Consider the following 16,986-nt stretch of genomic DNA (forward strand, 5'->3'; position numbering starts at 1 on the left):
TCGTGGTCAGGGTAGGTCTCCATTTCGCAGCAACCTCCAAGCGGTGAGACCTGGGAAATCATTATTATTTGATATACAATATATAATTGTATCACTGTAATATCAGTGGTTCGATTATGTATTTTATAAGAAATAATATGAGCTAATTGGCTGCGAGCGCGATTATAATTTTCATGCATAAAAATTGTAGTAGGAAAATAAATAATGTTTTTGTTTTAGTTTATAAAACTGTGAAATGTGAACATAGATTTGTACTTTTTGATTAATGTAATTTTTTATGTATGCATTTATATTATACCATGCTAGATAGATGGCGTAAGAAATGTAATGTTTTCTGATTTTCTGTCGGTATTTCAGAATATATTGCCCAAAGTCTCGTAAGATGTCACGTTTATTCTCTTTCTCGTGTTCTGTTATTATCATGCTAACTAGCGTTGCAATCTTATTCCAAATCAAATCGGTAATGTTGAAAATGACGATAAAATGGTATGAAGTTCTAGTAATTCTCAATATATGGGACAAAAAATGCATTGTATGTTAGGTCTATTCTTTATTTCATCTGTGCTTTTAGGTAACAATATTGTTTGTACTTTATTCAAAAATTGTCATGTTTTTTTATAATGTATACGTTAAGATTAAATTTTATTTTTTTAATAATTATTGTTTGCACAAGTAATTGTGAAGAACAATATTGTTCTATTGGTAGCACAGAAGATTGTGTTGAAGAAAAAAATATTTATAAAGGTAATCATGAATGTTTAATGATTCTTATTTGGTAATTTTCATACATTTTTTCTTTTATTAGTTTTAAATAAACAATATAGTAAATATTATAATGCAATTGAAGAAGCAGAAAAAGATTATAGAATTTGTAATAATACTAACAATAGTTGTTTCAAGGATGTTATTATAAATGACCTAAAACCTTTTAAAGAGAAAGGTATAAATAAGGATTTAATAGATACTGCAAAAATTAGGTATAATAATGAAATATTAGTAGATATGATGAGTTTTTTATTTTATAAGAAATTTTTCCTTATAAATTTTATAGAGGAACTTTTTATCAAATAATACAAGGAAAATTATATAGACAAAAAGATTGTATGTTCCCTTCAAGATGTGCTGGAATAGAATACTTTCTTTTAAAACTTGCTCCTGGATTAACAGATATGGACTTAGTTATAAATGTAAGAGATTATCCTCAATCAAGTAAACATTTTGGGGATCCATTACCTATTTTTTCATTTAGCAAGGTAAATATAATTGTTAAAAATCTCTTTAAAACTGTTGTTTAGAATTGTTATTTTATAAAATGATAATTTATTAATAATTTGAGTTATAATTAATAATTGTAAAATTTATTTGTAGACTTCACAATATTATGATATTACATATCCAGCATGGGCATTTTGGGAAGGTGGACCTGCAATTTCTTTGTATCCTCGTGGTCTTGGAAGATGGGATGAACATTGTATATCTTTAGATAAAGCTAGTAATAACACATTGTGGGAGAAAAAGGAAAATAAAGTATTTTTTCGAGGTTCTAGAACAAGTTCAGAGCGTGATAATTTAGTATTATTAAGTCGTAAGAAGCCAAACTTAGTAAATGCTCAATATACAAAAAATCAAGCTTGGAAGTCCAATGAAGTAATTTTTAATTACTTACTTAATTTTTAATTTGTATTTTTTGTGTCATTATATATGCAGGATAATTTTGTACGTTGTATGTTTATAGGATACATTATATGCACCTCCAGCTTCTGAAGTTCCTTTAGAAGCACATTGTAAATACAAATACTTATTCAATTATCGTGGTGTTGCAGCATCATTCAGACATAAACATTTATTTTTATGTCGTTCTCTAGTATTCCATGTTGGAGATGAATGGATTGAATTTTATTATAATGCAATGATTCCTTGGATACACTATATACCTGTGTCTAAGGATGCTAATCAAACAGTATTAGAGTAATTTATTGTAGTTTTGTATTCTTATCATTCGGTAATGTTTTTTAGTAAAAAGTTGTTTTCATATATTTTTATATTTGCAGAGAAATAATACAATTTGCTATAGATAATGATGAAATTTCAAAAAAAATTGCAAATCGTGGGAGAGATTTTATATGGAATAATTTAAAAATATCTGATGTCATACAGTTTTGGAAAAAGCTTCTTAAAAAATATTCTAAACTTTTAAGATATAAGATCACATTAGATAAAAATTTAATGAAAATTGAAAGGAAGGAAAGATCTTAATAAAATTTATTACAGTAAATATTTAATATAAATAATTTTATATATTTTTTTATTAAAATGTCTATTCTTTGTAAAATATTAACTAATAAAAATAATTCGATAATAATCAGATATTTGCTTAATTCTTAAAATAAGCGTTAGTTAAAACGAATGTATGATTTTTTATTGATATACTGTACAATGTCAGGACATAGCACAATGTGGCAAGTTTCAATATGAATCATTTTAATGCCCTGACAAAAGATGTAACACAAAGGCCTTGTACATTATATTATATTATGTATGTTATATTTTTGTATTACATACTTTACACATTTAAATGTTTCAATTATCATCACAATATAAAATTTTCATATATATATTTAAAAAAAAAATTATTTTTTATTATAAATTTATAACAAGTATTAAAAAATTGTACAAGGCTTTTTTGTGCTTTATGCATTCTTAAATCCTAGATACATTATTAAGTACTTATTTATTTATAACAAAATTCTGAAAACATTTCTTAGAATGCAAAGAAACATTGTAATGTCATTAATATTACTATAAAAATATATATACATTATGTATTGCAAATATTCTATATATTTTTATTGCAAGATTTAATACTTTTTTCAATTGATTTTTTTCATTTTTAAGTTAAACATTTAAAGAATATAAAATATAAAATATATAGAAAAAAATGTGCTAAAAAAATTTACAATACATAGTATACATATATTTTACAGTGAATGTATACATACTATATATTGTTGTTTTTTATATAATTTTGGTTTTAAAGCATAATATAGTAGAACCTCGATTAAACATAGTCTCGATTATCCAGTATCTTCTCTTTGTTACGAATTTATTCTATTTGAAAGTAAAAAAGAGTTGTTATCGAAAATTATTTTTAAAAGACAATTGCATTAAGAGTAATTATTATTTCGATAATAATTTTCATTCTCAATGTAATGTGTTGTTCACAAAAATTAATTTAAAATAAAAAAATATTAAACAAAATAAATTTAAAATAAAAAATAATTCTCGAGAATTTTAATCTATGTATTTTTATTTTCCAATTATCAAATTTCTGTTTTTAAAATTAGTTTTTTTATTGGATTTTTTTCCTGTTTTAAAAAATGATTGATAATTGTTAGACAATTATTATTATTAATATATAATAAATTTAATTATAAATATTCAAAACGTAAAAAGAAGTTTAAAAAAAAAAGCAATTTGTATAAAAAATGGATTTTTAATTATTTCCCTTGATTTCTTCGAATTATTTGTGCCCAAAATTGTTATGATTAATTGAGGTTCTACTATATCAATTATTATTATTTTTAAAATAATAAATTCTTTTTTTTTTTACATATAACATTAAATCTCACATTTTATAATATAGTCAGGAATGAATGTGTAACTATTATCAACATTATTTATTATAATTCTATTGTATAATGAAATAAAAATGAAGTAGAAAATTGTTTAAAAGAAAAAATGTCACATAAATGAAAAAAAGAAATTAATTATAATAATCGTTGTTAATTAATAAACAATAATAACAACAAAATTGATAAAAAATTGATAATAGAAAGCTGCATTTTACTACAGTATGTATTTTCAAAACATTTTAAGGCACTTGTATGGAAGATAAATATTTTTTTGATGTAATCATTATCATGAATATTATAGATGTTTTCATTGATTTTTAAATCAACTATTTATTAAATTATGATTTAAGATTTTAAGATATTTTCACAATTCCTTGTTTCCTTACAATCTGAGAAGTATTTACATTCTTGCAGAAAATAATGAAAACTCTATAATACTCATAATACTGTCAGTCAACGAATCAATTGACTGTTATTTTTATTTGCTATGTCATGTTACAGCAATTTCAGTTCTGTTTTAAACCTAGTGTATATGTCCTGCATAGATACATAAAATAAGTGCCTTCAATATTAATGTTTATACAAATCACAACGTACGAATAAAGAATAAATAGGCAGTGTAAAAGGTATGAATGACACAAAATTGCATGCGACATAAAATATTATGTATAAACATATTTTACACGTTTTTGTTTTTTAATTTACATATATACAGCATGTCTCTTAAGATATTTTAAATCGACTCGATTATATAACGAAAAATCACATCTTATAAAACATGCTGCAGAGAATACTTAATAACTAGGATGAAGCAAATATTTATTCATTATCAAACTAAATGCCTGATTTGCTTCAATTGGAATGATTGTTTCATGAGAGATTAAAAGTAACAACGAACAAAATCTCGCTAACTTGTTCGTCGATATTGAAAAAAAAAAGTTACTATCCACGATTCGTGAGCGTCGATTAGCACATTGCCATTTTTTTGGCACTGTTTCCCTTCGTCTAAGATTATACACTTTGAGGTCACACTTTCCTTCCGTTTAATTGTCCGTTCAAATATTTTATTATCGGACCTTCGTTGATGATATCAACGCTTTACGATCTCCAACAAGTAATTCATCCTTTTTTACGTAGTGGCAACAATCTTAGCGATGAATAAGGTCATCAAATTGAGCGGAAGATACCACAATATCGATGACGATGTGAAAACGTTTCCCGCCGCGGAGTCCATATCCTGATTGGAAGACGTAACTAGCTGCTCGTCCGTTTCGCCTGTCGAATTGTTTAAAAATCGTAGGAGGGTCGACATTGAAAAAATATGTACAAATTATAAGAGAAATCGTCGCTGATTGATGGATGGTTCACTTCAGCACCAAACACGTTTAATCTCACGACTTATCTCGCGTGAAACAACACTAGTTGAACAATCGTTGCTGTTGTTTGGAACTTATTATAGTTACGCCATTAGATCGGCTTTTTCCTGAACGTTTCCCCTCGTGATCTCTGTGTGTGTCTCGATTTTTATGATATTTTCGCCTTGAAAATTTCTTGTTCCATTTTGTTGCCTCCTAACTCGAGTTTACGATTCAACGAGATTCCTCGAACGAACAAGTTTTCATTCCCGTCCGTTCACTTTTTCCCGTAACCGTGCGATTCAAAATACAGATTGTTGTCTTCTGGAAAAGTGAGGTTTTTTCAGGTTAATGGAATTTCGTTACTGTCATCGCGAAACGTAATTCCCGTGATCGTTCTTCTCGAAATTTTTCGGCATCGTAATTTATCATCGAAGCATTTATTAGATATATCTCAAGATTTTTGTGCTTTTGCAATTTTTGATTATCATGTCAATTTTCAAAATTTTTTTGAGAATTCGTTATTTGAGAAAATACGTGAGAATAAATGTGTGATTCATGTTTGCGTTGTTCATCGTTGCGTTATCATCGAGGATTAATAATTTATATATATATTAGAATTTTAAATAAAAAATGTGCTTTAACAAAAATATAAGTTTAAAATAAAGATAAATGACGCGAGCCTTGTGGACAGTTACTCATTTTGTTGATTATGAATTTTGTAATGCTTTTTTTTTTATTTGGGTAAATTACATAGATGTAAAAAAAATGTAAATTTATTTTGAAAGATCAAACGAAATGATGTTGATTTTTTTATATTTTCGTTGTTAAAAGTAAAATCGTTTAAAAGAAGAAACAACACGTGATTAATCATGTACAAGTGCAGCAACGTACTGTGAAAAAGTATCTTTTATGCACAAAAATCTTCAGAAGATTAATAAGTATACACTCTTATTTAGAAATTAAAAAAAAAAAATAATAAGTTAAAATTTAAATTGTTCTCGCAAGCAAGGAATAATTGTTTTTGAATGATCTATTTTTCAAAATATAGAATTTTAATCTTTCAATCAGTTAATATTGAATTCATTGAAAAAAGAAAGAAATTTATATTTTTCTTTAAATAGAGATACCTTACAATAAATGCAGAGCATTTAGGGGAATATTCATTACTATAGTATAGATGTTTAGCAACTTCCACATAGACTTTACCAAAATAGAAATAAACCCGAGAATAAAAGAAAATGAGTGCAGAAAGAAAAGAAAATACAACATGCTCTGTACCAAACGATTCTTTGTAGAAGAAGATTATTAGAACTAAAAATAGAACGATACCCGTGCAAATAAATTGTACGTAAAAGAGTAAAACAAAAATACGTGCATTTTTGTATACGATATGTGTGTGTTTGTACGTGTAGAAATACAAAAAAGAAATGTCGAAAAAAGGGAGAAGTGAGGCAGAGGTATAGGAAATCAAGACAAGGTTTTATTCATTTAAAAAGGTTAAAAAAAAAAAAAAAAGGAAAGACGGGAGTAGACAATTTCCTATGATAGATTAAGTTCCAAACAACGTAACCATCCTCCATATAGTTTTTACCATGCACCTGCTTTGCTTCATACGTTTGCGCAGAGATTCGTGCATGTGCGCATACATTTTATGTGTTTCGTGCTGTGATACATCCTTCGTAATTATATGCAAAAAAAAAAAAAAAAATTCGTGCAACGCTGTCAACGCAATGAATGGATATTCATCATGCGATCACAGTGATTTTAATTTCGCACAGGTCTGTCAAATGAGCTCTGTTTCTACGATTTCGTATTTATAATTTCACAGATTTATATTCCATATCACACATAACTGATCAACAAATATCTGATTATCGTGGTAAACAGATAATTTAACGCTTAGAGCTGATGTTGACAGACCTGATTTAACTCGGTGAAATATTCTGTTCGTGAAATCGTTGAAAGCTGTCGAAAGCAATATTAATTGATCGTTCCATATAATTTTGTAGGTTTTTAGGATCGAAAGCAATCGAAGACGGTATTATTTTTGCTTTACAAGCTATTGAAAATTATTAGTGAAATCGAGAAGAAAAAAAAAAAACATGCAGAAGCGAAATTCATATCTGATGAAAGAGACCATGGTGCGAATTATACTCGTAAGTGAGTGTTAGGAATATGATGATATATATCCTATGAATGTTTAAATTTGGAGCAAGAACAGTGTGCGACGTATAAAATAGGTAGATAAAAAAAAGAATAAAAAGCTACATAACATGATTAAACTACAAATAATTCGTGGATAAAATGCGATCACGTGAATAAGCAACAAAAAAAAAAATACGAAAAAGAGAAATTTAATAGATATGGAAAGCTTGTGTTGTAATATTTATTGTTTCCATCAAACTGACGGATCCGATGACGGTGACAGACGTTTTACATTATTTCTGTCACGTTAAATCAGCATATCGAGTGGAAAATACTATTCTTTCTTTGGTTTCTCTTTTTGTTTTGAGCTTTCTTGCAGACACATAAAACTTCATTTTTTCTGCCTGGCTAATAAATACTCTGGGCTTCGACAAGCATGCGAAGAATAATTTCGCAAATGATTCACTTGTATAACAATTTGTTTGGAGAATAAGGATTATAGGATATGTATTTATGCGTGAGGACACAGCCTTAGGAAAATTTCCAGTATTGTGGGAGAGTTTGTAAAAGTTCTATACAATTTATTTTAAAAAAATAATATTTGGATATATTTAATCTGGATTTAAATAAATAAATTTAATTTTGGGAATTTGATAGAATTTTTAATTTTCGGTCATGGAAGATTCCATGGAAGTCATCCTAAGGCTGATAGGAATAAAATTAAATGTAATTTTGCACATTGACAAAAATAAAATAATCCAATTTTCAATAATAAAAATTAAACTGATGTACATCAAATGGGTACATGTACTGGAAAAAATATTTGTTATAGTAAAAATTGATTTTTCTTAATTAAAAAACGAAGCAATTTTATTTGCTTAAAGCTTTTAAAATATTCATTCTTGTATGAAATAATAAAGTATTGTATAATTTAATAACTTTCAATTATATTAATATTTTTGTTGATGTGCAATTTAGATGATAAATTAATGAATAATGATATATTGAAGCGATTTTATGTATTTGTTAGCAAATTAATATGTTATATGCTGCATGGCATTGAAGATCCAATGATATTGATAATTCAATTATTTTTTTCGTTTCAATGTTAATATTCCACCATGAAATATCCCAAATTAAGATGACCACCATGTTTGTAAATATTATACTCATCGAAGAATTTTGTGCAAGCCACAGTTATATTATTATTAATGTTGAAATGATCATATTGCGTTATAATGATCAATAGAATTCAAAATTTAATTATAACCATTTAATATCATATTACATTTAAATGATAATTTATGCTACGAGTGCGACTTTGTATTATAAGACAATGAGTTGAAACATAAATTACGAAATATGTGGCATGTTGTATTAAAATTAGAGTAGCGTGTGTAATAATAATTTTGGTCTCTCGAATATGGAAGAACTGTTGAGAAACGATTATTTCTTATATTTTAAACTATAATTTTCTAACATCTGTTTAACTTCTTATGTTTCGTATAAAATTTTATTTTAAATTATCAGATTATTATTGCATGCACAAATTTCTTCGATGGTTACAAAAGCCCTAGGTATGTAATAGCCAGGTGTTCGAGACACCAAATACTGTATCCTCGCCTTTTCTGTATTCATATTTTACTTATTACCACTTAAAATTCGATTTTTCGTAGTGGTGAGATAAGTTTGAAGCTTCAAGTATCCACTTTTAGAAAAATCACAGTACAATCTTAGCAATTTATTAATTTTGGTATAAAATTGGTATAAAAATGGTATAAAAACTAAAAATATTTAAAAAGAATCTAAATACAAAATATATTTAAAATTTTCCTTATAAAGATAAAGTAGAATAAAATATAAATATTGCATTATATTAATATTTAGGTATTTATATAATATTTAATATTATTTAAATGTATATTTTATACACACAGTATATGATAATACTCTGATCATAAAAAAAAATGGATGCTATGAAACTATAGCGAGGTAAGAATCTGGTTTGACTCGAGTGAAGCTTTAATACCTGCATCTAATATGATGTCTCCGACGTCGTTATTGTCACCATCAACGGGGTCCAGAATGAAGAAATCTCCGTCATTCGGAAACGTATTTACAGAATTTTCGGGGAACCATAGGCAATCATTGCCATTACATTGGCTATTGTACCATGGAATCATTGAACCATTACCTAACGTTCCCTTGTTGGCTGATCTGCATCCGAACCACCAGTAAGCTGTCGACCTAGGGAATGCTGGATCAGCAACGTCCACCTAAACGGTATTTAAAACAATTTAATCGAAGGTACTGCACTTTTTCTTATTTTCAATTATTTATTTTATTTATTTAGAAATAATTCTTGGTTAGTATGATCTGAAAGTTTTCGGTAATTTATTTTCCAATTATTCTGAACATGTTAGTTTTATCATGTTGAGTTGTGTATGATTTCTATGTCCCTCTTTTTTCTCTTTTTACATTCACCAATTTTGTCATTAAAAACAATTTCCAATCTTTTTATCTATACGTTATACAATTTTTTATCAAAAATTCGAAAAAACACAAAATCATAAAATGTGAACGATCCAATTTAATTACTCACGGAAAACGTCCTATCGTTGAATCGATAGTAAGCGTCTCCTTTGAAGAAATACGTGTAACCACGGTAAACTATCGAGGCATCAAGATTATCGGGGAGCCCTTCCCAATTCGAGATCAGTTTGGGATAAGTGTTCTTCACAGGTGGTTTCTGGGATGGGTCGAACCTCCAGAATTTGCTACCTTTGTAGAAATAGAGTTTGCCATTTCCGGTCCAAACGGTCACAGTGTCGATATTATCCGGAATTCCTGTAAAACCTTCGCTGATTTCTTTCGGATAGTCTCCATCCATTTTTTTGCCCACGTATCTCCAATATTTCGAGCCCTGCAACAAATATCATTTATTTCTTCTTTTATCCTTTATTCACAGTATTATCGTTTTATTCTTGCTCTTATATCTAGATATAACAGAGATATTATCTAGTGAAAAATGATAGTTATATCAGTTCATATTAGTTTTTCATACCTTGAAGAAGTAAGTCTTTCCATTTTTGTACGTGAACGCAGCGTCTATGTTCCCTGGCAATCCTTTCCATGAGTGTGAAATGAGCTTGGGATAGCCGACTGCTACACCATCCGAGGTTAATCTCCAGTAACGATCACCTTTATTTAATCATTTATTACAAAATAAATGAACATTAGGATTTAGAAATTGAATTTTTTTCTCGATATATTTTTTTTAGATTTTTGTATTTGGCTTTTCTGCTTATTAAGTGATTTACTCATTTTTTTTCTATTCAGAAATGGCATTGGAATCCATATAAATTTTAACTTTTCCTATTATTTATGATTTTTACGTAATACTTTTACTTAAGGAAAAGTTGAAGATAGAGTCATTTCAACGAATAAAATAAAGTTTAGATGAATATAATTCTATTTTATAAATATATTATTAATCTTTAAATTTTATATATCAATTTTGATTTATATACGTACCCTTGAACACGTACATATGCCCCTCCGCGGAATTGAACATGGTGTCGACCTTTGAATTCGTGCAAAGTTCCGAGTCCTCTTCGCTAGGTGATACCGTGGTAGTTGGTTTTGGCCCGCTTGGAACTCCACCGTTATTTGACGTTTTCACTCCATACAGAGCCTAAATCATACGAAAAATTCAAACTCTTCTGCTTCTTCGTTATGCTATGCTATACAATTCGTATCTTTCTTCTCAACCTTTACTCCAAAATGTGTTATAAATGCATTCTTTATTCTTCCATTTTTCTTTCTCAAATTTTTAAGATATTCTATCATTCTCCGTTTATGAAAATTGATATTCGCAACAATTAGACTTTGTTGTTTACGATATTTACCTGGATACCTTGAATATCGTCCTCGTCCAACCGGAAATAAGGTTCGTAGCCGCGATAAAAGGGCGCCATTAAAGCGGATTTAACGTCGCTGTGGCTGAGACCGAGAGAATGGCCAAACTCGTGAGCAGCTACTTGAAACAGATTCGTTCCACGGAAACTGTCGATAGTCCATTGTTCTGCGTCGTCGAAATGGGCATCACCACCGTATACGGGGAAGTAAGCGTGAGCCAAAGTGCCACCAGGTCCATCGAAAGGATCTCCATCTCCGTGTTCGCCTTTCTCGAATCTAATTTCGATATGGACCTAACAAAAGTGGATCGAAAATTTTTATAATCCATAAAAATATTATTCGAATATTAAAAGATCTATAAGAATGTCAATTTCATTGAAATCTGTATTTAGACATTGTTTTCAGACATTTCAACTTATTTTATATAAATAAGACATTTTTTGATGTTTTATTGCATAATTATATGATTAGTTTTTTTTTTTGGAATAACTCAATCCAAATTATAATTATTTTATTGAATTTTACTCGAATTCTCTTGAATATTTATTTTTCAACTGCTATACTTGTATGAAAAATTATTTCAACCTAAGACTCATCGATGTATTGCGATTAATATCGCAAATGGTTTCATGAAAAATAAGCAATGATAAAATCATGCGAAATCATCATTGGTAACAACGTTTGCATTTATCAGACTTTAGCTATAAGTTTTTTGTAAGATCACTATTTCTTTTTCATTTCACGATTGTGAAAAATCTCGGCAAATATTATTCGCCTTACCTGGCCTGACTTCTTTTGGACGAAAACGAGATCCGTGTACTCCGACCACACTTTGAACGCCTTGTTCAACTCGGCATCAACTTTGTGTTGTGGCAAATTTCGCGGATACTTGCTAATCTTGTACGACAATTTCTTCACACGCCATCTAGAACCTGCAATAAAGTATTTCTTTTCTATTTTTTTCGATTCCTCTATACGTATTATCATTATATTAAAAATTTAATTCTGATGTATAATTATGAAAATTATATATGCAAAATATGTATTTTCAATATAATAACAATGTAAAAATTTGTTTTAAATTTCTAAATAATGTAAGTAGAAAATTAATAATGAAAAAAGAGGAGTGATTGATTGGGTGTGCAACAAATTTTCTTAGGATATCTATGTAATTGAAAATAGTAAAAATTTATGATAAACTTTTGAAAAATTAATTTGATAGAAATATATATCATAGCGACCTTCGATCGCTATTTAATATATATTTACAAAGAAGATGTTGGCAGCTTTGTAATGTCTTTTTATGTAACGGTAACTCTGTGTGGCAATCATTTCATTACCGTTTTATTTATCTCTTGTGCAACGAGTTATTTTTAAATATAAGCATTCGTTTTGAGTAGGATTTCAGTATGAAATTTATATCGAAACGTTTCATTGATTTTCATCCATCTAGAGAGAATCATCGAAACGTGATTTTCCAATGGAATTATTAATCCATCTTTCCAATTAAGTATACTGATTCACCCTTTAATCACGACAACGTGTCTGAAAAGTTAAAACACGCATCGATGAACTTTGTACTTCCATACGTCTAAGTTCTTTCATAGATCTTCTTTATGTTCTTATCTTATTTGCTATTAGAAGCAATCATGAAATGTATCATACTCTCATCACGAATGTGTTAGTGAGTTATCATTTTCAAAAATTGCAGAAACAATATTGTCTCGATCATTTAACAAGTATTTAACAAAATAATCTATTGTTATAAAACGTTATGAAAAAAGATAAACAGTCTTCTAGAAATCAATTAAAAATTAATTCTTTTATTTTCAGAAATTATTGATAAATTTGGGCAATATAACAGTATGTCATTATATCCAAAAATTTTTGCAATATTTCAAATATTTTTGAACTGTGATGAGCAACGATAAAAAAAAATAATCCATAAATTACAAAGAAGCTCATTGTCAAATACATAGCCTTGTCATCACATCACCGATCTATTATCTTTGTCAAACATCACATCTAACAGCAAGGTCGATCAATTATACCTCTATCATTAAAGAGCGAAACTCGTCCAAGCTTATATCCTTCTTTGGATATAAATGGATAGAATAAAACTAGAGAAAATTTTAGATATTAAAAAGAAGAAAAAAAAAACAAAATACTAATAAGAAATATTTCATTATTCTATTTTAACTTATTTCAAATTTCCTCCACTATCAGAAACAAATTTCTTCAAACAATAAACTTTTCACAATCTAGCTCTGAATCGGTCCAATTTTCAGCCCTGATAAATTTCTATCGTCATTTCGATCATGATCGATCTAATGGGTCATCCAGGGGATCTGTTACGCGATAAAAATCCATAGGATACACGCATCGGTGATCTTGTCGCCACGAGTTCACTGAAACGAGGCACGTTTGCACGAAGTTCAAAGTCATGGTTAGAATCGATCTCGATAATTTTTAGATAGATTGTATCCTTGTATCGTGCGATTGAATAAGTCAGAATCAAACAGTGGGCCATTTTCTTGCGAAAAAAAAAAAGAAAAAGAATTAATGAAAAGAAAACGAATTGGATAACTGGAATCACGATTCAATGGGAAGGTTATGGAATTTTAAATTGTTTTTATAAAATGGTTGATCATATTATTGGGATTGGTTAATGATATTGTTTTAATTTTATTGTGTTTGTATGACGTGCAAAATTCTATTTATTGGATTTTTTAAAATATTTCTTTTTATAGAAGATAAATTTTTTAAAATTTCTTCTCTTGGGAGGATTTATATGTTAGTTTTGAAGAAAATGTAAGTTGTCGAATTGACTTTATAAAAAATTAAATTTTACAACTGATATTCGGTTAATTGCATCGAAATTTTTATTATAAATTGAAAAATAAAGATTCATTTAATAAGTCGTATGAAAATAACTATTATCCTTTTCGGAATTGTATCTAGAACAATTTTAATGCATAAAAAATGCATTTAGAGCATTCATCAAAGAACTACAGGTGTGTATATATTCCGTTTGAGGTGACTGATTCTATAATGAGGATAATGTGACGGGAAGTTAAAAGCAACATTGAATACGTTCCAATGCTCGAATAATTACACGAATTTTTAATAATTGTTTTAGTTTTGTGTAATAACTTTAAATGCAAATTTTCTCTATTAATTATTAAACATTTTTACTATATTATTTAAATTATTATTTTAATATTTTTCTCTATCTTTTAATTACTCTGAATTCTGGTACCTTTGATAAATTTTTCTTAAATAAATTCATATTTTAATGAGATCGGAAGTTGAATGTGATTACAACTAAGATTTTGGATTTTATTACATGAATCGATTAGATAATTCGATTGTTATGTGATAAGATATTTTGATGAAATTTGATTAGATTAAAGTGATCAAATTCATGATCGTTTTATAATCTATTTTCCTTTTCTTTGTATAAGAGAAGTTATTTTTAATTTTCTATTTTCTTATTTTTCATTTTGGATATTTTTAACAATTGAAATTGATACGTTAAGTGAGTGAAAATATTTGCACTGGTAAAAAAGCATTCATGGAATTAAATTTTTCCATTTTATGGAATTAAACTATTTTTAATTTGATTTACCTTGAAGGGCGTATCGCTTCGATCTTCCAAAGCCAGGACCAACTTTGTCTTTAACACCACACCTTGGCAATGTCATCAGTTTATATGTTTCTTCATCGATATCACCTAAAAAAAAAAAAAAGTAATTTTTTTCAATAATAATTATAAATACAACATACAAATTTTTAACATTACTTATAATTTTATCTTTTTAAAATTTCTTTAATTTAAAAAAAAATTGTTTATTCACAATAGAATATCTTATTAATTTTCATCATTTCATCATCCGTTCATAATACATCAGATAATATTCTTCCATTAAAATTTTCTAATTTCATCGATCTTAATATTCTAATATGCTTTTTTCAATACATAATTTTCATTTTCTTATCAATCTAATGAAAGGTAATCCTTTTTAATGCATCGAATACATTTTCTTCGTTTCCTACATACGAAATTCAGTTTATTGTAGGATTCATAAAGTGTTATCGATCTTTAAAACTATGTTACACGTTCTACATTCTCTATTTGCAATCATTCATGTGTGCGTTTCCTTGTATCGCGGTGCATATGCATCAAATGAACGTATAATAATGGAGAATACGTGATAACGTTAAGTTATTCGTACATTCTAATTCTAAGTCCAATCTTAAAACGATCGATACCATGATTATAATCTATGCAATAGTAAAATTGTATTTAATTCGAGTAATTAATATCCATAATTGTAAAAAAATTTGCCTATATGATCTCGATCGTATACAACGATCCTATTATTTGAATTGATTTTATTTGAAACGTTCGATTTTTAAATTTTAGTTTGAAAAGTCAATTGTAGATCCCTGTCTTAAGCTCTTAGATCTCTATAGATTCACAGATCACAGTTTAAGAATTACGTATAATTATCTCGATCTCGATCGTATGTAATCAATATTTTATTCAAAACATTTGATTCGAGTTTTAGTTATCACGCGAATGGAAGTTTATTAATACTTCTCTACGTGGAAATTGTGATGTATTAACGGAACGATCGTATAAATCGATTTGAATACGAGTTATCAAGTTATTCGATATTGATGTGAGCGTGTTTAGAGTAGATTGAAGAAGTACTGGAAATATCCCTGTTAAGTTATTGCATGATAAATATCTCTTTTCTACTATGTCTTGAATTTCAAACAATATTCTATGTATTCTAGTTTTCTAAATATAGATTTCGAATATATTTTTTAATCCATAAATTTATCAAATAGATTTTTATAATTTATTATACAGATTTAAATTATTGAATAAGAGACACGTATCGAGTTTAGCATGCTTTTTTTTATGAAAAATTTTATAATTTAGAAAGAAGCCTCAATTTATTATTTCGTTCTTTGAATAGGTAATACATTCGTTATATATGAAAATGAATTTATTAACAATAGAAAAATATAAATGCTTTTTCTTTTTTATCCAAAAGAATAGATATTTAATTTGAATGAAAAATTTATATACTCAAAAATATTTATTCGCAATAGTTTTTATTCAATTAAAAAAAAATTGCATTTACACGTGTAAATGTTAAGTATCCTTCATAAAGTTAGAGCAATTATATTTACTTTTTTCGAAGTGGATAACACGTGGACTTATTTTTCTTTCAATGCAGATTTGATCAAATTGATCGAAGAATTCCATACTTGTATAAAACTGAAGTCAGCAATGTTATATAATTTTGTGCAAGTGTGATTCTTTATTTTGTGATGAAAAATTTTAATTTCAAAACAAATTATATAATAATCATTAATGCAATATTGATGAAATATTTTTCTTTCATCGGTTCGAAGTTTCAGCTTGAAATTAACTCATTTTGTCCATTGTGTATTTATGACATGATAAGTGAATATATTATTAAATGCATTTATTTTCCATTTTATCGTTAATGTTATCACATCTGATTCAGCTTAATGATTTATATAACATTATTTTTTCTTTATTATAACATTCATTACGTTTATTTTTTTTCTCTTTTATTATCTACAATCGTAGATATTTTGAAACATGATTTTTATGTAATAATTGGTTTTTGATGATAAAATAGATAATTTTTTGTCACAGAAATGCCAATATTTTTCATAAAAATCTAATGTTTGCAATATCAAAATAAAAATAAAAATAAAACATTATTGTATTATATTGAAATTTACTGACAGAACAATATCTTGTTAGAAAAATATTCGATATATCGATCATTTATGATACCACAGCTATAATTATAATACTAGAAAGGTTGTTTTACATTTTACATTTTATTGATACATGTATGTACTAATAATAATATTCATCATTC

The 16,986-nt window shown here is 27.4% G+C and overlaps 2 protein-coding genes across 7 annotated transcripts in view; one reads left to right on the forward strand and one right to left on the reverse strand.

The window, feature by feature from the left end:
- Positions 1-468: 468 nt before the first annotated feature.
- Positions 469-2,362, forward strand: LOC100869271 (O-glucosyltransferase rumi homolog). 2 transcript variants are annotated; one of them, XM_031917388.2, is made up of 7 exons: positions 497-744; positions 806-977; positions 1,052-1,253; positions 1,369-1,647; positions 1,736-1,784; positions 1,866-1,968; positions 2,052-2,362. In XM_031917388.2, the coding sequence occupies exons 1-7, from the start codon at positions 621-623 to the stop codon at positions 2,254-2,256; spliced, it is 1,134 nt and encodes a 377-aa protein (XP_031773248.1). In that variant the 5' UTR covers positions 497-620; the 3' UTR covers positions 2,257-2,362. The 2 variants fall into 2 exon arrangements, with proteins under 2 accessions (XP_012343869.1, XP_031773248.1); XM_012488415.3 differs by having other exon boundaries at positions 469-744; positions 1,736-1,968.
- Positions 2,363-2,397: 35 nt separating this feature from the next.
- LOC100869155 (matrix metalloproteinase-14-like) overlaps positions 2,398-16,986 on the reverse strand; it is a 42,259-nt gene continuing 27,670 nt past the window's right edge. The window contains exons 3-10 of one of the 5 annotated variants that reach the window (XM_086915158.1): positions 14,682-14,786; positions 11,834-11,985; positions 11,044-11,346; positions 10,670-10,829; positions 10,200-10,336; positions 9,738-10,058; positions 9,330-9,411; positions 2,398-5,311 (exon numbers count right to left, since the gene is read on the reverse strand). In XM_086915158.1, the coding sequence (XP_086771284.1) occupies positions 5,265-5,311; positions 9,330-9,411; positions 9,738-10,058; positions 10,200-10,336; positions 10,670-10,829; positions 11,044-11,346; positions 11,834-11,985; positions 14,682-14,786 (1,307 nt within the window). In that variant the 3' untranslated portion in view covers positions 2,398-5,264. Of the gene's footprint in view, positions 5,312-9,164; positions 9,412-9,737; positions 10,059-10,199; positions 10,337-10,669; positions 10,830-11,043; positions 11,347-11,833; positions 11,986-14,681; positions 14,787-16,986 lie in introns of all 5 variants that reach the window. The other 4 variants (XM_086915147.1, XM_086915155.1, XM_086915163.1 and 1 more) reach the window with 4 other exon arrangements.

The sequence above is a fragment of the Apis florea genome, unplaced genomic scaffold (genome assembly GCF_048593485.1).
Source record: "Apis florea isolate Af1SG1 unplaced genomic scaffold, ASM4859348v1 contig_19_pilon, whole genome shotgun sequence".
Lineage (NCBI taxonomy): Eukaryota > Metazoa > Arthropoda > Insecta > Hymenoptera > Apidae > Apis > Apis florea.